Source organism: Sylvia atricapilla, chromosome 3 (assembly GCF_009819655.1).
Source record: "Sylvia atricapilla isolate bSylAtr1 chromosome 3, bSylAtr1.pri, whole genome shotgun sequence".
Taxonomy (NCBI): Eukaryota; Metazoa; Chordata; class Aves; order Passeriformes; family Sylviidae; genus Sylvia; species Sylvia atricapilla.
Genome location: NC_089142.1, coordinates 92,760,703 through 92,781,764, shown reverse-complemented (window position 1 = coordinate 92,781,764; position 21,062 = coordinate 92,760,703). Strand labels below are relative to the sequence as shown.

General features: G+C 36.7%; 1 protein-coding gene and 1 long non-coding RNA gene across 2 annotated transcripts in view; one reads left to right on the top strand and one right to left on the bottom strand.

Moving 5' to 3' along the window:
• The window catches only part of KCNK2 (potassium two pore domain channel subfamily K member 2), a 106,195-nt gene extending 101,255 nt beyond the window's left edge, over positions 1 to 4,940 (bottom strand). Inside the window, exon 1 of the mRNA XM_066316183.1 lies at positions 4,858 to 4,940. Coding sequence (XP_066172280.1) covers positions 4,858 to 4,891 — 34 coding nt within the window. The 5' untranslated portion in view covers positions 4,892 to 4,940. The remainder of the gene's footprint in view (positions 1 to 4,857) is intronic.
• LOC136359509 (uncharacterized) overlaps positions 1 to 21,062 on the top strand; it is a 515,416-nt gene that overhangs the window by 91,820 nt on the left and 402,534 nt on the right. The gene's annotated exons all lie outside the window — the stretch shown is intronic.

Sequence of the window (21,062 nt, the reverse complement as noted above, 5' to 3'; positions counted from 1 at the left end):
TGAATTATCTAGCTTGCATACAAGGTGCGCAAAAGAAAGGGAATTGGGCCTCCTCTCTCTTTCACTCCTGCCTCTCAACCCCAGCTTTGGACCATCCACACGGCAGGATCGACCCCAGATAGGAGGGCTGAGAATATTATTTCTTCTTTCTCCTTTTTCTGTCTTTATTTCTCTCCTCCTTTGCTTTGCCTGGGCTACACATAGCTGTAATATTCCACCCCACGCTCCATACTGAAGTTTGTTGTGGGAGTGGGGAGACTGTGGCAGTGTGTTGTGGCTTGTGAGCCAGCACCTTCAAGAAGGTTGCTGTGGGAGTTGATTGCTTTTTGGAGTGCACTGTACAAAATCCAAGGGCTTGTGGAAGTCGACTGTAGAATTTAAGAGCTAGTGAGCCAACACATTTTGTGTCTAAGCAGTGGGCTGGGTCTAGGAGTTATGGTGACTGCACAACAAAGTACGAGAGTTCCCAGATGTGATCCAGTGTCTTTGTTCAGCCTGATGAGAATTTATAAGGAACATCACAGCCACTGCTGGTGCATTGGGACACCTCGTTCCCACCACCAGAACCCCTTGCTTTGACACTCTTTCCTCACACACCTCCTGGGCAGCTCTTTGTATATCACAGTCATTTATGGAGAACAGAGCATCTACTTACTCCACTCAGTCCTGGTCATGCCATTTCAAACAATAAACACTGACCAAATAAAACCAAACTCCATCTCCTTCTAAAGCACTGGACCTGAGGCTGAACGCTAAATGTAGGCTCGTGTCCTGCACCTGTAACCACTGATTTTGATTTAGGAGAGTGCTAATGCAACAATGCTTCTGGAGGCCAAAACTCAAAAGTCACAAGCAATTTTTACTTAGTACTTATTCCAAAAAATCACACTGGATATTTTTCCCTAACCATTTTGGATTGTTCATATCAACAGGGAACAACAGATCCTGCCCAAACTTTATGGGTTTTATTAGTCAACATGAGCAGGCAAAACAGTTAGGAAAGGAATTCTTAGTTCCTGGCCTAAACCCCTGGGGCTGTGAAAGGGGAACTTGAGAAAAATCCAGAAAGGTGCTGTGGAAACCTGGGCTATGGTATATTACCTTGCACTGTGAACATGTATTTTATCTTTACAGGAAACACTACAGGAATAAAAAAATTCCTCTCCCAGCTCACTCGGACCTCCCTTTACAAACATAGGCTCTCTCTGAGTAACTTTAAAAATCATAGATGGACAATTCCATGCATTTACTGTAATGTTTCATGTAGCAAGTATTGTCTCAAAATTTGAAACTGCTTAAAAGTGGTTATAACTATTTTGAATCATGTACTTTTTCCTCTCCACCAGTGAAAAATAAAGAAGGATGTGATAAATAAAACATTGGAAGGAAGTCAAAAAGGTATTTGTCTTCATGTTATTTTGTGGCTTACCACATCATACTGAAGATTTCAGCATTATACCGTGTTGAATGCTATCTCAATTTGCCTGCCAGCACAGAGTGTTTCCTTTCTCTTCCAAAAATGGATGTAGGAAGTAAATCCTCTCTTTTAATTGCAGATTAGTTTAGATAGGAAGTGGTTATACAAACAAGAAAGTTAAACTACCATCTACTTCATCTATGTCAATCAATCATATTAAAATAAAAGTATAAAAATCTGCTTAATCCAACATGATGCCTCTCAAATTCTCAAACATGCTTTGTCAGTAGTGCAGATCTTTTTGACTTCATACTTGACAGGTATTGGGAATTAATTTCCATCTGGTTTTTGCTCAGTCTTTTCCAAACCCTGGCACTTTATATTCTTCTAGACATTTTTCAGCTTTCCCCAGTTCCTGCACTTGGTATACATCCAAGTTCAAGATCTTGACCAAGTGTAATTCTCAACAAGGTTCAGGAGCAACATAAAACACACATACTAAGCATACATAAATTTAAATAATCTCTGAAAACTAAGTTCTTACAGCTGTAGCAGGCTGAAAAATGCTTGGCTGTATTTATTGATGCAGCTCCTTAACTAATCCAGAAAACTATAAAGGTTAAAGACCAATGAAACAGAGGCTACAGGGACAAAGCAGGATTCATTTGGCTGGAGCATGATCTATGATGCTCTGAAAAATATTTGCAAGGTAAACAATTAGAAGACTGCCAGTTCTGGGGCACCATTTTACTCTTTCTCTTCCACTTTCCAACATAGTACCTATTTCTAAGGCATTTAGAAATGCCAGAAATATTTTTTCCTTCCATTCTCCTAAAAGACTTTCACCTAAGCTTCTCCAGCATCCTCAGAGAAAGATGTTGAGTTGCAGTTTGTGCTATTAGACTGTTTATGATTTTTCCTTATTTCTATTCGTAGTTCACCTTTCTCATTTTAGATTATGTCTTTTCTAGAAACAACTGTCACGCAAATGCTAAAATAGCATCAATAACCCCAAGGATGTACACATTAAATGTTCATGACACACAACCTTCAAATCCCATCTAATCTTGCTGGCTTATTCCATTATGTTTTGGTTTTCATATTTCAAGTGTTTTACCCCCACATTCCTCCCATATGGTGCAGCAACTTTCCTTTCAGATGTGTTCCAGTGTACCCTTCAGATTTAGTGCCACAGCTAAGATACAGAAAAGGTCTATGTTCTATTAATCTAAGCTCCTATATGACACTTCCACTTCAGGGAGCCAGAGTTGCTACATCCTTCCCTTTACTTTTGAAAAGTACTTTTTGGTTTTGAACATTAAGTTGGTGCAATTTCTCCCAAGAAACAGCAAATAACTGAATTTATATTCGCACTTTCTATAAAATGTAGATTGCATAATATAGCATGATGCCTCTATTCCATTATGCTTCATTACTAAGTTGGAAATTACTCACACAGTATGTTTTTCTCTTTAGTACTCTATCATTCTAAATTATAGCTGCACTGTAGGTTACTCTATGTAGTAAATAATCTAAACACAATTCCTGCCTGGCACCCTACTAACAGTGAGCATTTTCCTTCCCAGGTGGTCCTGGGGCCTTACTTGAATTCTAGCTATGTAATTACATTCAACCTGCCTAAGGTCTCCTTTAGACTCTGCAAATGTATTCTTCATTTGTCATGATTTTATAGTGGTGCCTTAAGCAATGGAACAGCTACACTTGGATGCTGCAGCAACTTTGGTACCTCAGTATAACTTACCTCAGCTGTTTTCCATTTTTAGAATCATAGGAAAAAAACTGATCATAGGATACGAACCTGATAGAAAACAACTTGGTGATGCTGTTTATTTTCAGTACTTAAAAATGAATGATTGATTGCATCAGCTTCCTAAAGAAGTAAAACTGCTCGTTCTTCAGCTTTAATGCTCATGATTGACAGGTTATCTAAAGCCTTTGACATTGCTTGAGAAAGCAGTGTTAATCTAAATCTAGATAAAAGTATGTAATCACTGATAACTCGGAGATAGCAGAGCAGAAAAGGAAGTAAAACAAGGAGAAATCACCAGCAGGCTGGGACTTTTTAATCAGTAACTCCAGACTGAACATCCACCTCTGCGGTACACACCTTAAAGCAGTAAAATTAGTCTAAGGTTATGGTGCTATTATTTCAAGGAGAAGTGATTTTTCAGTTAAGAGGGTTAAGTATTTTGGAAGGCATCACTTCAGCATGATTAAACATCTAAAAGAAAGACAAATCATAGTTCGCTTTCAGAAATATTGAACAGCAGACAGTGATTCAAAAGAGACACAAAGCTCTGCAATCAATAGAACAGTATCAGGAATACTGTTCTGCTGCATGGCACTAAAGGTTCCACTGTGAAGGTAGTGAAGGTAGTAAGTTGTTTGTGCCCAATCCAGGACGATTTATCACTTAAGACTGTGTTTACCCTTATGGTCTGTGAGGACTGCAGACAAACAAGCAGAAGAAAAAAAAATACTGCTTACAAACAAAAAACACATACATAACACTGGAAGGAAGCAGACATAACACAGAAGGAAGAATTTTTCTAAATTTTCGGGGGGGGGAAAAAGGCAAAAAAAAAAAAAACTCAGAAAAGCAAGGGAAATATTCAGAACCCAGCTGCTTCTTCTAGTAGTTCAAAGTTCAGAGATGAGTAGACTCATCTCTAATTCAGAAACCTACAGTACAAGTTCCTGTCCCTTGTCTGATAGAAACCTGCAAACAGGTTTTTCTGTTTCATGTGGTCTAAGCACTGAAGCATTAAATTTTTCTTTCTAAGATTTTGACTGAGATTTCCTCAAGGTCTGAGAAAACTTTGCAGTCCAAACTTACATACCTGCTGATAATTCCCAAATAAAAACACAAGGACTTCCCAATATCTGACTGCAATAGTAGCAATTTACATTAAAGTGTTTAAGTGAAAGCATTGTTTTAAGTGTCATTTTTCTGGATGAAGATCACTCTATTCATCAGTTTCTTAATTTTCAAGCTCCAAATTAATCATTGCATTTCTACATGAAAATAAATATGCATAGTATATAAGTGATATTTGTGATCAGGGCAAAGTTCAGGATATCTCTAGCTTCCCAAACAAGCATTCTCAGTAATAACATACTGGATAACTGGTCTAATTTTCCTAAATACCATCCAGATATAGCAGATGTTCAATATACACACGAGAGTTGTGTTGAAACAGACCTTCCTAAAAAATTGACATTTCAAAAGAAAGCCATTAACTAAAATAAGACACTCTTATTTAGAACGGATATATATGTCATTCAGGCATTTTCTACAATTTAATTCTTAATCAATAATCTAATTCTGCATTCTAGTTCACCATCTCAAGTAATGGAGACTGATTAAAACCTGTAAAGCATAACTCAAGAAAGTATTTGTCTTTAGTTGGGTTACTTACAATAAAAATTATGTCTTGCTTGTGGGTTCCTCATTTGGTGATGCAATATTCAGAAGTCACCATGCTTTTGTTCTAAGATAAAGCATCTTCTTTATTGCTGTCTTTAAGAAGTCTTCTAAGCAAGTCATCTCGTCATAACATATTCTCTTCCAAAGCACGGTTGTTTTTTTTCTCTCAGTATTTCCTGTCCAAAATACTAAATGTACAAAAAAAGGTTTAAATAAAATAAATAAAATAAAATTTAAGTTACTAATTATGACATACAGCATTTATACAACGTTGCAAATTTTCATAGTACTTTACAGAGGGCCACTGATACAACATGTTAGGAAGTGCTAACAAACCTGAAGCAAAATTATTTGAGTCTCTTAAAAGATTGAATAGTTGTACCTGAAATGTTCCAGAAGGTTTAAAAGAAACTGCCTTTTTTAAATTAGTAAATGAAAACTAGCATTCTCATTAATTCCTCCTCTCTTAAGCATCATTCACACAAACCATATGCAGCATGCAGTATAATTGCTGCAGAAAGGCCTCCAGGATGTCAGGTGTGCCTCCAAGTAGAAAATTTGTTCCATTGCTCAAAGAAGGAAGATGTGCATTGCTACAATTCCTTTTGTTATTTATGAGTTTCCTAAGGAGCAGTCACAAAATAGGCTGGTAGGCATCTTTTCTCAAGTGTATCAATAGTTATTGATCAGGACACTGATGAGGAGTTAGTGGTTTTAAGAAGAGAATGACATAATCTTTAGAATTTGGTTTTCTTTTTTGTAAGTTTTTTGAAATTTATTTGTCTTCCCCATCTCTCCTTCTTCCCCATGTGCTACAATATTATGAATATGTCAGCTACACCTTTTGAAAAAGGATCCTGATTCATTGAGGTCCTTACCTTCAGTTGTCTACAGACTTGCCAAGCTCAGATGTCAGTAATTTGAGGCATATTGCTTATATTTTCATTGAATTCCTTAAAAGAAAATAATGTGATGCAATTATTCCATATTCTAAAAAATCATATCACAGAGCAATCTTACATAGAAAATCTGATCTGTTAGTCACTATATTTGTGAAAATAAAATTGCCACTACAATCACGTAACAAGGTAGACAAAGAATAGCATTTTAAGCAATGTGGTAATATGGCAGTCTTAATCTGATTCTTAAATTTCTGCCACATCATTTAAAATATTTGAAGATATCATGAGGGATTAAGAGAATGAATGTAACCATCTCTCTCTCTCTCTCTCTTAAATATTCTATACAATCTATTTGTAAATATATGCAAACAAAGGAATATCTTCATCAGCAAAAGGAAGTCTAGCTTGATCTCTGGGATTTTAAAATGTAGCGAAACAATTATGTATACTTCATTTTCAAGCCACTATTTAACATCCCAAGTCTTTTTCGGCCGAGAGAAGAACTCAAAATTAATAAAATCAGAAAAAAACAGCACCTGTTTCTGCAGGCTGTGTCATAGAGAACTCATTCCCACTCTTATTCAATGAAAAATGAACTTTTGCTCATTAATTTTACAAGTTGCTAATCTGGACCCAGACTCCAGAAACAGAACCACGAGTGATGGAATTAAAACATAGTGCTCATGTATAGTCATATTATGTCATTTCTTAAGATTTTGATAGAAGTTCTCAACAGGGAGAAGCCCTATATGTGAGTCCCTGTGATAGATACTTCAATACTTTCACACACCTAAATTTCACAACTTTCCAACAGGAGCTCTAATATTTTGCTTAAAGCCCTGAAGTCAGGCAAACATTGTAGACCACCAGGGTTTGGTTTGTTTTGTTTTTTTTCTCTCTGATTGTTAACCTTTTTCTTGCAGTTAAAAGTTGAGTTGTATGTTGACAAAAACCAAACAAAACAGGAACACAGTAGTATTTTTATTGACTTTGAAACTTTATTCTTACCAAGAGCCAGATAGCTATGGTGAAGATGGACATACAAATTAAAGGAAAATTTGCCTTGCAGTAAGACATATCTGTGTGTTGTTACTAATCACTAGTGTAAGAAGTTCTTTAAATTAGAGAATGTTTTCTATTTTTGTACATTTACAGTACAGTGTCCTAGCTACTCTGTAAGTAACTCAGCTGTTCTGATAGACACTGCTCGTCTGCTCCCACTTAATTTGAAGTGATACAGATCTTTTGATCCATCCTCTGTCTGTCTATGAAAATAAACTGTACATGCTACCACCTAAGAACCAACCAAAGTCAATACCACAGGAAACCAAACCCTAGGAATTTTGGGTAAAAAACAAATATGAAGTTCTTAGAACTACAAGAATTACCAAAAACGATCAAAGCAAGCCTGAAAGCATAAATGATCATGAGAGATTGTCCCCATAGCATGTATTTCTGCTCTAATTCTGGTTTGGTTGCTTGGTGTTTTTTTTTCTCAACAGGCATGATAATTTGTCTGGGGTTCGTGTTTATGAAAACCCTTTCAGATGATCGATTCTCTTTACTGAGGCCATTTTTGATCATTTGTTTATTACAGAAGCACACAAATTGCCTGGTCTCATTTCTGTTAAATTGTGTAACTCATTTCTGTGAGCAACTGTCACAACTCCCTCTAAATCTTGTGTGCCTGCAGCTTGGGCATGGACAATAATTAGGAAAGTATGCATTGAGTACACTGCATATGAGACAATTAATGAAAATCTTCATGTGCAAATCCAGAGTAGGAGAAGAGTTAGACCCTGTGAATAAGAGGCTAATTGACAAGGTTTCCTGGAATTCCTAAAGGAATAGGCTCTCTGCTGTGTTTTCCAATGAGAATTAGGGTAGATCAAATTATCTTTTCTTTGATAAAATAATGCAAAACTCATTTGTAGTCTAAGACTATGCAGCCCTAATTCTGATATCAAGTCTCTTCACGATCTTTAATTTTAGTAATTTTCATTTTCTAGAAACTGAAAAAAATATTAGAGCTACTAATATATAGTAATAAGTCTTATATTAATTTCAATTCTGTCCTTACTCTTTCCTCCCTTTCTTTTCCCTACTCTTTTCTCTATGACCCTGTCACCAAAAGCATTTTTTTTCAGGATCTCTCTAGTCTCTGCTGTAGAATACACTTAGAGGGTCCGGAAGATTTTCACCTCAGATAGAGAAAATTAGGTTTAGAAAAAGCCAAAAAAATTGTTCCATAAGTTTATCTGCTTTATGAAAAAGTTTGGGCTTTTTATTGTCTTTGTTCTGTATTACTATCCATTTATCTATATTTTTTCCTGTGCTGATTGCAATTTGTGGCTGTGACTATTTTCTCCCAAAAGTCCAAATTATGCATTTCAGTAGAGTTTGAGAATATTCTTAACCCCTCAAAATTGCTTTACCTGTCTCTCTTTTTCCATCAAAGGTACATGAATGAATTCCAAGTTTCTCTTGGCGGACTTTTAGCACACAAAAATACAGTAAGTTTCGATTGGTGTGCCACAACCACACACAATGCATACAAACAGCAATCTAGGCTTTGGAGCACAGCAGCAAAATGCACCTAACCTTGGAACTGACCCCAGAACCATTTTCCCTAATGTACCAGAGAAAATTTTATTGTGCTATATCAGCTAATAGAAGACAGAAAACATTTAAAGTTTCTGCCTTCTACCATGAGGTATAAACCTGTTGATGTATTGTAACAAATAAAAACAGTTACTCAAATTGCCCCTCTCTGAAGAAGGCAATAAAAGACTTCACTGCTGACAAAGTTCAGCAAAGTTCAGATGCTTTCCTCACACCTAAAGCATAGAAAACTAAAAAAAGGCAAAGGAAACACTTGAAAGTCCCACAAGACTATTTACACCAGCTCATTACTAAAAATACTAGGCTAAAGACACCCACTTAGTTAGTCATGTGGAGTAGTTGTCCTCAATGCCTAGTATCTGAGAAAATGGGCCAATTCCAAACACAGCCCAGATTCAAAGCCAGTGCACAGAGACACCTGAACACACAAGAAAGTTGCTTCCTCCAAGTTTCATCCCATGAGCACACTTAGTTCTTGTCAAGGGGCTAAAAACTCGATAACAAGAACTCAACATCTTTCTAAACTTCGACATCCTCCTCTCTCTTTTTTGCACCTGATGTTATGCCCTTTTCTTCTTGACCAGTTAAGTTTCAGGAATTGCAGGTGTTGACTTTAACCAAACTGTGTGATTCACATGCTGCCTTACAGTGAACTTGCTTTTAGTGAGCTGTTGTTACCTCTTAGCTTCTAACTATTACTTTTCACATCAGGCACAATGCCTGAAAATTGTCCCCCAGCTAGGCTGTAAACCTGCTACCCTTGAAATGGGCAGGTTTAGCATTTCAGCAAGCAAGCCCTAAGTGAGCACGGGTAATTAACCAGGAGTGCACTCTTTTACTGAATCTGTGACTGTCTTTGTTGAAATGACAAATGCTTTCCTTAAAGACATCGGCTATATTGCCCTGTGAAGATTTCCTTAAAGCGTATTGTTTTATATATTTATACCAGATATGCCATTTATAGGGAAAAACTTCACCACTGAAAGAGTTACATTATTATGTCATGAATAAAATATTCAAAGCAAATATTTTTCTTATCAAATGTTATCAGATTTATTTAATTCCTTTAGAAATAAATGACAAAGAGCACTTTGGAAAATTCCCACATACAGATTTTGAGAGTTCAAAATGTAAACTATTTTTCTAAATAAAAATATGTATGTCTCTCAAAAACATACAGATCCCAAAATAACCGATCCTCTATATACAGGTTCCATAATGCTTCTCTATTAAATCTCATTTACTGAGGCAATATTGACTGTATTCTACTTTAGAAATACAAATCCTAGGGCAAAATAAGCTGCCTTTAACTGTGCCGGAATTGGAAGAATTAAGGGCAAAAACTGCTCCTGCAAAATTCTTCAGTCTCTCAATTACACTGCAATTACAGAAGAGTCATGCAATACCTGCAAAATTCTGATCTATTGATACTGCCAGAGGCTAAGTGGTTGAACCTATGCACCTTCATAGCACCACAGGTAAAGCTGTAGTATCAGCACCATGGATTTCAAGTATAATTAAAGTATTTGCAATGATGATTTTGTTTTTGTCTAAGAGATAAGAAACAGATCCACAGGAACCGAATTATGAATTTTAGATGCAAAATCATATTTTTAAAGGCATGGGCATCTATATGCACCTGTTGGCACTAAAAATACCATTAAACAATAGGAAGATTTTTTATGTTTTCATATTACATATTACACTGACACAAAACCACAGCTACAGTGAAAGTAAAAGATGGGGAACCCAAAACTAAAGAGAAAATTCATTTCACTGAGTGTGACAAGAATTCAAAAGATCCAAATGAGTAGAAGCATTTATATGACTATTTTTATGTAGAAGAATATCCAGAATCATCTACTTGTAATGAAGGATACAAAATAAATTAATATTTTGTATCAGTTCTTAATAATATTTCTCTTTCCTAATTTAATATTTCCTAATATTTAAGATTATAAATCATATAGAAAGCATAAGAAAGCCACAAAACTAAGGATGGATATGGAAAAATAACACAAGAATGAATATGAGGAAAGAGCACTAGAATGCAATACCAAAAAGACTAAATAGCAAAATTAGTTTTAAAAGCAATGATTGATAGGGGGAAAAAAAAGGCAATCAAGAGGAGGTTCAATTAATACTTCAGAAATTAGTGAAAGAAAGACAAAAGAAAGTACAGACTCATTGCTTCACAAGGGAAAAAGGAAACAACAGATGACTCAGAAGGTTGAAGCTTAGTGAAATCAGGAAGACTGTGCAATTAACATCATCCTACTCACCTTGTTAAGATGGAGTCCCCCCCAAGAATAAGACACTCCATGTCTCCGTGGAAAAATCTATGTAACACTGAGGTAAGTTATTGGCAGTCACCAGGTTGTTATTAAATTAATATTTATGCTGTGGCCATCAAAGTCTGTGAAGGAAAAATGAACTGCTATGGCCATCTTACACAGAAGACTGTGGCATGAGAATGCATTTGGCTTTTAGGGGAAAGGATAGGAGTATGACAACTTGCGTTTCTAAGAAAAGCACTCTCATCTTGAATGATATTGCATCAGCCTTAGAAATGGCCTCTTAGTCAACAGCTAGGGGAAGGAATGAGTGTTCATGAAAAGGCTGCCAATTTGGAGGAGAGAATGGAGTATGAAAAGCAAGAAATTTGGGTAACCAACAGTCCGATTCTATCCTGTTTTAATCTGGCACAGCTTTCAGCTATTTACTGCACTTGTTTTTTCTTGTATCATCCTCCCCCAAAGAAGAGAGAAACACCTTTCCTTAAGCAGATGATCTCTTCGTACATGCTCACAAACTGCCAATTTCAGCCCAGCCAAAGATGGATTTTGAAAGCTGGATTCTGTTCCTCCTGGATGAACAGAATCAGATGGATGCTGTCTGCAGCTAGATCTGCAGTAACTTGCTATGCCCAACAGATCTGTGGAGCCAGGTTTAATTCAAAGTCTGTGAGACTGTATCACTAGAAAGAGACAGCATAAATCCATATCCTTAGCATGAAAATAGAGTTATTTACTGTCGATTTTCAGAAACTGACTGAAACTTGGTTTCAATTATACAAGAGTATATTTCAGTTATAGAAAAGATGGGTGCTTTTGTATACTTGAGGCAGATGGATGGCTGCTCTGTCTCAGAAAAACAGAGCTGCGTGTTAGAAAAACAATACCCCGTAAGATAATATTTAAATATTTATGCATAAAATAGGTGATGCCAGATACTCAGACACTTTGTGCATGTGGTTTGCATTCAATTAAGCTGTTGTGTTGGATGATGGCAATGTGACATTAGGAAATCATAATGAGCCTTTCTGATGAGTCTGACTGCCATCCAAGTAGGATCTCTGGAGTAAGACTTGCTTCCTAAGTTGTTCACATCCCCAACACCCACTCAGCATTTCTGCTGTAAGTCTCAAATCTACATTGCTATAGTAGAGAGTAAATCCTACCCAAGAAACATCAACACATAAATGGGTTGAACCAAGAACCTGTCTAACAGCTACATTTCTCTTTCAGTGCTGCTGGGCAGTATATTCCAGATGGTGAGGGTGCTGTGAACATCTCCAATTGCCTTAATCTGAAGGAAGGCAAAAGCTCCGTGGTCCTTTGAAAAGGTCAGTATTAGTAATTCTCTTGGTAACAGCATTAAGAAAATCCAAGCCTGCAGGTTGCCTACTATTAAATACAATAATTATATTAATGGACATCCATTACAGATGTACCTCATCCTTTCTAATGATTTCATAACCATGAGGAACAAAATGATTTCTATTTCCCACGGAGTACATATGTCAGATTTAATGGTCTGAAAGATTAATAAGAACTGAGCTGCTAAATCCAAACCAGCATCCATGAAAATCAAAATGTTCTCCATTGCGCTGAAACAAAGAGCATTAGATATTTTCAGGTCATGATCAGAAACATAATATAATCTTTTGCCCAGAAGGCAAAAGGAGTAAATAGAAATATTTCCAGCCATTTCTATACAAAGTGTAAAGAATCACTGCTAAAAAATGAATCAGTTTAATTCTGTACCCAAACTATTCTAAAGGACAAGAGACTTCAAAATTGCTGTGAACTGTATTGTTCTTCCACGATCTGATGGATATTTGGGTTCTATAAATAGATAGTTGAAAGAATTTTTTGAAAGAAAAAATTTCCTCCTACAGTAACACAGGGAGATGCTGTTAACTGGTGTACTTGAGGAAGGGAATTTACTCTTCATCAATTCACAAGGTGAGGGAAGAGTCATACCAAAAATAGATCCTGTTCCTACTTCCTACTATGGTGTTAGTTCCACATCATAGTCTAGAAAACAATCTTATGTGGATACAGAGATGTTCTTCCACTCCTGTGACAAATAAATTTACATTTCAAGGCCAACATCATAATAGATGGGGAAAAAATACAGACAAGGATGAATAGAGGAGAGGACTCCACCTCTATGTGGACTGTAGCAATTTGGAAAAGCAAGCTGAAGACAAGGACAGAAAAACCGCAGAAGCTTTCACACCTTTTGTTCCTCCAAATCCTTTATAAGCTAAGGGGGTTGCAACTGTCCCAAAGAAAGCTGAGAAATAAGTCAACATGACAGTGTAAGTAACCAAACTCAATCTCCTTGCCACTACTTATAATTATGACAAGGAGCAGTTAACCCAATTCCAGCCTTAGCCTCTACCATTAACTTTTGCAACAGAAATAAATTTTCCTTCCCACATTGCTGGGAATCTTTGCAGCAGCTCTGTCACAACACAAGTAGCAAGAGAAAAACTGTTTGACAACCTTGTTTAGCCTATATCTTCCCCGTGATGTGGGAATTATATCTCTCTGACCTTTCTTCTCACCAACCTGCCATTTTACATGTTGTTTCTGCATTTCATCTGAATGTTGCCAGTTACCAGAAGAAAAAAAAATCATCACACATATCCCAAAACCCAGCTGAAGGCACTAAATGTAACAGTGTGATAAAATGATACCAATTACATTACATTAAAAATCCAAGCACCTAAAAGCATGAAAATGAATAATTAAGAACATCAATCTGCTGCCCATGATGTCACCACATTATGCCTATTTCAGCATAACACCATTAACTGTCACACCTTGATTGTTTTAAAAATGTATAATTTTGTTTTCTTGATGTCAGTTGCTAAAAGTGTTCACTGAAAAGAGTGGGTTCTGGGTGGAATGAACATAGAAACAGGAAAAAAAAAGAAAGAAGGAAATATTACTTAGAAATAACTTGTATTGAGTACTGCAACTAGGCTTCTAGTAATGCGGAATAAAAGAGATGAAATACATTAATTCAAACACATACAGCAGTGGAGGTCTAGCAGAACCAAAAGTAAGCCTAAACCACAAAGACAATCAGACACAGAATGGTCATTTAGTCCAGGATAGGACTGCTATAGAACAGCTTCTCCAGGTAAGACATTCTAAACTTGCAAATAACCATCCCCATCCCTAAATCTCAGCATTTTCCACCAAGTTTATATTGCATCTACAAAGTCTGGCCATGCTTTTGGAAGGGGGAATGAATAATCTGTTATTATTTTACACCAGCTCATTCAAAATAGAAAACTTAATTTGACCTCTTTAATGTAAGAATGTCATATTTCAATCATGTCAACCTGAATTTTTCTGCATATAACTTATATAAAAGAGTTTGAATAAACATTCATACAAATATTTATGATTCAACAATTGCAGTTGCATTTGTATTCTCTTTTCTTAAACCAACAAGAGATATTTCATAGACCTGAACATGGAAAACACATTTCGAAACTGCATTCACAACTCTGAATTTCACATTCTCACATGCAGGAACTGGGACCTAATCTGAAACCAGTCTCTTTTACAAGTCCATGGGAACTGTGCCATTCATTTCGCCCATGTTAGAATATCACCTATGTATGCATTTAACTCAGGGACTGAAACATCAAGGCTGAATTTTGCGGGTTTGCTCTTGCACAATATTTTTATTTGTTGCTGTTTAAGCAGAACTCCTTGCAGTACTTAAGAGACTGCTCATGTTATTTGAACCATTATCCTAAAGGGAGGCAAGAATAGCTTTCAAAGGATTCAGGTAGTGTCTGGAAAAATACATGAGAGAGATGAAACCTGAAGATGGATTTCACAAGCTGAAAGAGAATAGATCATACTGAATTATTCATCCAGCTCCAAACATTGATTAAATCCATAGCTGGTGGCTGAGGGCTCAAGCCAACACAGATTTACAACTGAACAAAATTTAGTACCAGAAATAGTTCCATCAGTAGTGTTGCAGAGCAAGCTGCAGTTTCTCCTCCCATTTTTGAGATACACTCAGTTAAGATCTCATTATCATGCTTATATAAGAGAGGGGGAGAAGAGGACTTATATTTTTCTAACTTGCAGTTCAAAGACAATGCCTTTTTGCTTTATAACAAGAGACTCTTCTATAACATTATTTTGTTGTGATAACAAGTATATAAATCCAGGCAGTGTGTGGACTTGGCTGTAAAACACTACTAATTATTGATTAAGGAATACGGATAATAGTTTAAATACTTGAAGCTGCGACAGGAGCAGACAGAAGTTTGTTTCTGTCTTTAAACTTGCAACATCTGAGTAGATGCTATTTGCAAGTGTGAAGTATTAGGTTATGGCCATAGGAAGCAGGATATCTGACCCGATCAGTGAATAGTCTAAAATGATTCAGAAAGTCATTTGTCCCTACATCCTCTAAAACTCATAGAAACGTGCATGTTGCACAAGGAGGCTTGATAAAATCAGACTACTCTCATGGTTTGTTCTTAACACACAAGGCAGACCACTGCTGGTGTACCAAGCAGAAATTCAATCATATCAGATGGTTCTCAAGAGGTACAGCTTGTTGTTTGTGTTCTGCCTATAGAGGGTTTTGCTAAGGGAAGCCAAGTACTGATGAAATGCCATGGCTTTGCAGACTCCCTTTTTCCTGATGACTATTTATTCTGAAGTTTAATCTGTTGAACTGGAGGAGTAAGAGGCAGAAGAATGCCCTACAAAGTGCCATGATTTCTGTACCACTAGAGTGCATGCATATACGTAATTCATACTGAAATGACATTTGTTATCCATGCACTTTCCTTTGTTGTTTAGGGCACAAAAGTAGAAAAAGAGGAGTCATCTTTGTTTTGATTTTTTACAAGACAGTAATTAGAAAATGTAAGAGTTGACTTGTGCACAATGTTTTCAAAGGATTCTCTTAGTCAGTTCTCCTTCTATTTCATTTGATTTTCTACTGGCAAAATGATATTTGCTTGAATAGAATCATTCTTGATCTAGTCAAATGTGAGAACAAAATAATCTAATTCCTTTGTCTTTTCCAAATCAGCATTGTTGTGATACTCCCAGTTCTGTCACACATCTATGATTTTCAAAAAAAATAATGGTACAAAACTAGTCTACTTTAATCTGCTCTATCTTGGTCATATTCCAAGTTTCATGTCATTTTTGTTGCTAATATTACCTCATTTCAAAATAAGTCTTTGTACATTTTTTCAGTTCCTTACTTTCCTTATTATTGCTATAATTGTACTTTAATTAGAGTATTTGAATGGTTTAGAAAATATCTTATTAAATCTATGATGAAGTAGGGACTGAGCAATTATATGCTGGAAAGGGAAAAAGTACACCTGCAACCACACATGACAGAGGTTGCAAAGTGCCTTGATGATCTGACTGTGGCTCTCTGATTGATGAACAGCAGTAGATAAGCATAAAAGAGTGTGGGTTCCTCAAGCATGTCTCTGCCTTCATAGAAGCCAGAGAAAAGGAAAAACAAAGTGCTTTGCAGAAACTCACTCTCTTGCCTGGACTAATATGCATACAAAATAAAGAATATGCATTAAACATGAGTGAGTGGAATGTAGAAACTATATGTCCTCATATATACTCTGTTTCAGCATATTCATCCAAATTAATCTCCTGTGCTATTTCTGTGTAGCCATTTAACACAGAAAAAATGTGGCTCGCTCTTGACTTGTGTTCCAACATGAAGCAAACCAGTGACAATAACTGTGAATAATGAGGAGATCCAGTCCCTTAATCACCTGAGAAATGGCAGTGTCTGGTGAAACGGTATCCAGCCACTCTGCTAGAATTGAGCAGAGAGCTCACCACAAATAGCAGAAAACAGGCAATGAGGAGAGCAGAAGGCACCAACAACTATTAATAATTTTGTGGCCTTGCTGATGCAACTACTCCACCTTTTCCTAGACTCTGTAGGGCAGACAAGTATCAATCCCACATAGCTTCAGCTGCCACAAGTGTAGAAAAAATTTAATAAGAATTCAGGAAAGGACAGCTTTGAGAATCTGCAGAACACAAGAACCACAGTAAAACACTTCTCTCTCTTTGTAATATCTGTACACACCAGTGTGTACACTGGAAAACACTTCCAAAGAGCATTCCCCAGGAACAACATCAGTATCTGCACTTTCTGGAAGAGTAGCCCAGTCTTTGTAGCTGGTGTTTTTTAAATGGCTGCATGGCAAATATGAAAAAAAGATTTTGACCAGTATAAGAAGGGGATGTGAAAAACAACAGCACACAAATTTTTAAGGTTCAGGGAAATAAAATGTTACAGAATTGGGGGGGGGGGGTGTGGCAGGGTTTTGCTTGTTTATCTTGATAACTAGTAAAACCAAATGATGGAGAATTTATATTTGAACTCTTTTGTGTTCAACTTTTAAACAGAGTGCCCACTGACTTTTTACCCATATCCTGTTGTTTCACTGCAGAAATCTCATCACAATGAATTTTTTCTGTAGAAGGCTAAATTTTATCCACTGTTATAGTGATAATTCTCCCAGTTTTCTCTGCTCCAAAAATTCCTAGAAGGATTCACAATTTGCAGCAACACATACTTGTTTTCTATAGTTACAACTATGGTTCATACTAATTACATGAGGCATCAATGGCAAAAGTCCACTGACTGGAAAACAAGGTACTGAATTCCCTAGAAAAAAATCCACATTTGTGTTGCTAAATAATTACATCCAGTGTCTGTAGCTAAATCAAAACTCTTCCTTGCTACTATATTCCATAGAAATGTCTGCAAGTAATTCCTGTGTCTTAAAATGTAAACTTTATGGTGACTCAAGGAAATGGAGGATAACTTTTCACAGCTGTTATATGTGAGCAACGCAAGACCTATTTTTGCCAGTTTTTGATCAACATCTTCCCACTACTGTGTCCTGAAATTATAGATAAATCCCTGTTAAAAAAAAAAAAAAAAAAAAACAAAAACAAAAAAAAAAAAAAAAAAACCATATTGAATGTTTGTTCTTTTGCATTTTCCTATTTGCAAAGCTGTATAGAAGATTCCTTTCCTTTTAAGCCTCGGCTGTTTCAGTGTTTTATTTTTATCTGACCCAAATATCCCAAAATCTAAAAGTAGGGATTTTTTTATCAACACAAAGTCATTAAGAAGCATCACACCAAAATAAACAGCAGCTTTCTGTTGCGTCCTACCTTAAAACCCAAGACCCAAATCAACTTTTAGACCATTGTAATTTAGTGGACAACTGTTGTTCTTTTGCATTCTGTACCCCTTAGCTCTTTTGGTATGTCCTGGAAGATGCTCCCACAGGAAGTTGTCCTAGAGCAAGTCAATTGTCATCTAAGGAATTACATCTGGAATGTGGCCCTTTTGTGCATGGATACTGGAGGAGATCAGCACACTGCAGTGCAGCCCTGTCATCCAAGAAGTTCTTCTGCCTGCAATGAGATCTAAGGTATCTTGACTTAGGCATTTAGAAATCTAGAGACTGATTAAAATTCTGGAATATTCCGACAACAGCTGCTTTAAGCAGAAGTTACCAGATGGTAATATTTGTGTGGGTACCACGTCATCTGGCGAGGAACAAGCTAATGATGCACAAAATGCTTTGATGCACAGCCTTCAAGCAGTAAACTTAAAGCAATATGAGGCCATACAAGGACTCATCTACATGGCTCTGCAATTCTGTGTGATACAAATAATGTTCGCCAATACAAGTGCACAAGTAGGGAGATATGAAAGTTATTTGGCACATAATGGTTGTTGGTATTAAAATGAGCATACTTCCTCCAAATGACTAATATTTGTGAACTTCTATGTAAATTTGCAGGAAGCTATAGATCATATTTTAGATATATTGCAGTTGGGTTGGTGGGTGTTTGGAACATAAAAATCCAGCAGTCACATGGAGATTAAAGCACAGGCCTCTTTCAGTCACATTTTGGAAATGGAACACAATGACAGCGTGAAACCCCAAAACAACCCAGCTTGTCAAGTTTAAGGAAAACCACTGGAAAACTCAGGAAATTCTTCTTATGTGGGAGTATCTTCAACACAGACAAGACTAGAGCTGTTCCCTGCAAAGAACAACTTTGTATTTCAAGGCAACTGGTTTCAGAGCTATCTGCTCTGAATATGTGTCATGTATTTGTGTAAGAGCCTCTGATACAACTCCTTTGATATGAATTACATGATAGATAACAGAAAAATGACAGAAAGAGTAAGTAGATTTCTTGCACGGGTCTTGCAAGGATGCGTGAAGACTCTAAAGGCTCAAAGCATCAATTTCCTGGGGTTTTTTATTTATTGAAGAAACCCACGGAGCATTTTTCATGCAGAAGTAAAAGTATCAGTATCTACTTAACCATGTGCTATTTCAAGAAATACATGGTTGTGGTCTGCATTTCAATTCTTACTCCAGAGTTCACACACCCTATTTGTAACCAACCTGGCTATGGAAAATGCAAAACTAAAAATAGCCCTAAACACGCACCTTGATGTCACCCTTTCATTCAAATCCTTGAGCACTTGCACTACAAAAATGAGAACCTTTTTAAAGCATATACTTTTACAGATCAGGGCTCAGTTGGAATCTCTCTGAAAATCATGTTGAACAGGTAGCCTGCTGATTCAAATTGCAGTGTTGAAACCTTTACAAAAGAACACAAAATAATACTGAATGATTAGTTCAACATTCTTGTGTGCTTGAAAGCTCTGAATTTGGGAATTTTGTTTGCTTTGTTGAAAAATATAACTGGCTTGCTTTGAAATAAATTATTTATTCCTCAAAAAATACATTTTTCATAAAAGATGAGACGTCTTCTGACAGATAAACAAAGCTCAACCAAGGTCAGACAAATTATGTTCATGAATATTTACCTTTATAAAGCAGAAATATGTTACTCATTACTATTTTTAATTCTCTTAAGAAAGACTCCTTTAGGTATGCATATGCTGCATAATCAACTGTTTAAAATAAACTAGAGTGAAATAGATGGTCTAAGCCTGTTACTGGTCTATGACCCTGGTGGTTATCCTTTGTTCCTATATCTTGCTATTTAGGACTTCTGAGAAAGTAATTAGAGCGATAATTTTTGTCCTAAGAAATTTAAAACTTAATAATCACATCAAATCATATAAAATTATTTCTGTATTTTCTTATTTGTTCTGTTGGGCGATTTCTCCAGGACAACTATTATATTCAATATCCTCAGTATATTAGCATCCTGCAGTAATGTATTTAGGTTGGGCATGTTTATTATATTTATTAACCAAAGGAAAAAATAACAGAATGAGATGTAATAGAACACATACATCTTCTGTGCAGTTAGCAAGCAATGCATTTAATTGTTTCTCATTCATATTTGTTGATTTAACTGGAAGTCAACAACAGATCCTAAATTTAATACAATTTACTTAGTACAGACGAAATTCTGTTCCAGAGGTTGAGCAACCCTGAACTTTTAAGTACTACCGTAGCTCTATAAGTTTCTGCAGCAGCGGTGAGGAATTCCCACTAAAATATACCTGGATGTCTCCACTGGGAAGACAGACATATTCTGCAGTGCTCTTGTGTCCATGAGCAAGGCTATGGTCACTTAATGTCCTGCCTGCCTGCTGTGTGGGGCTCTGGCACTTTAGGAAACCTGGGCCATGATCTCTCTTCAGTCTCCCAACACCTGAGGTATGAAAGAAGGTCTTGTGCAAGAGTGTAAATCCAGAATCCAACTGTGCTGTTTGGAATGAGCTGGGGAGTAGACAAGAGTGAGCAGGAGCTACAAATCACCCAACATGCCAATGGCACAAGGCCAGGGGCTCAGCAACAGGCTACAAGCAGCTGAGGCCAGCCCTGCTGTCCCCCACTCCTGAAGTGAAGCGATCTGGTCAAGGATGTGGAAGAGTGGCATGCAGCATCACCTATTCCCATATGCAGAGGGGAACTAGTGCAACTTCCAAAAACTTCCATGTTCACCCAGAATAATGAGACAGTCAGCTAAGCACCTGAGCATCTGTCTTTGAGAATTGACACACGTATGCACACAGAACAGATAACTAGAACAGCATAAACAAAAATAATCTCTCTTGGTAGACCCTAACAGATTTATCACACCGTTAATCTTGCAGATTTATCTGTGATCATTTTACCATTACTTACTTCATCAACACTTCTACCTTCCCCAGAGCTGGGTCTTAACCAAAAATTTCACATGCAGCTCTAAAGTCGCCTGAATTCTCAGACTGAGATGTGCCAGAAACCTTATTTTCCCATATCCAGGAAATTATTCTTACAAAACAATAGTTCTCCAGTCCAAATACAGTAAGTGGGCACACACTTGATTCTTCTGCCTGCAATTGT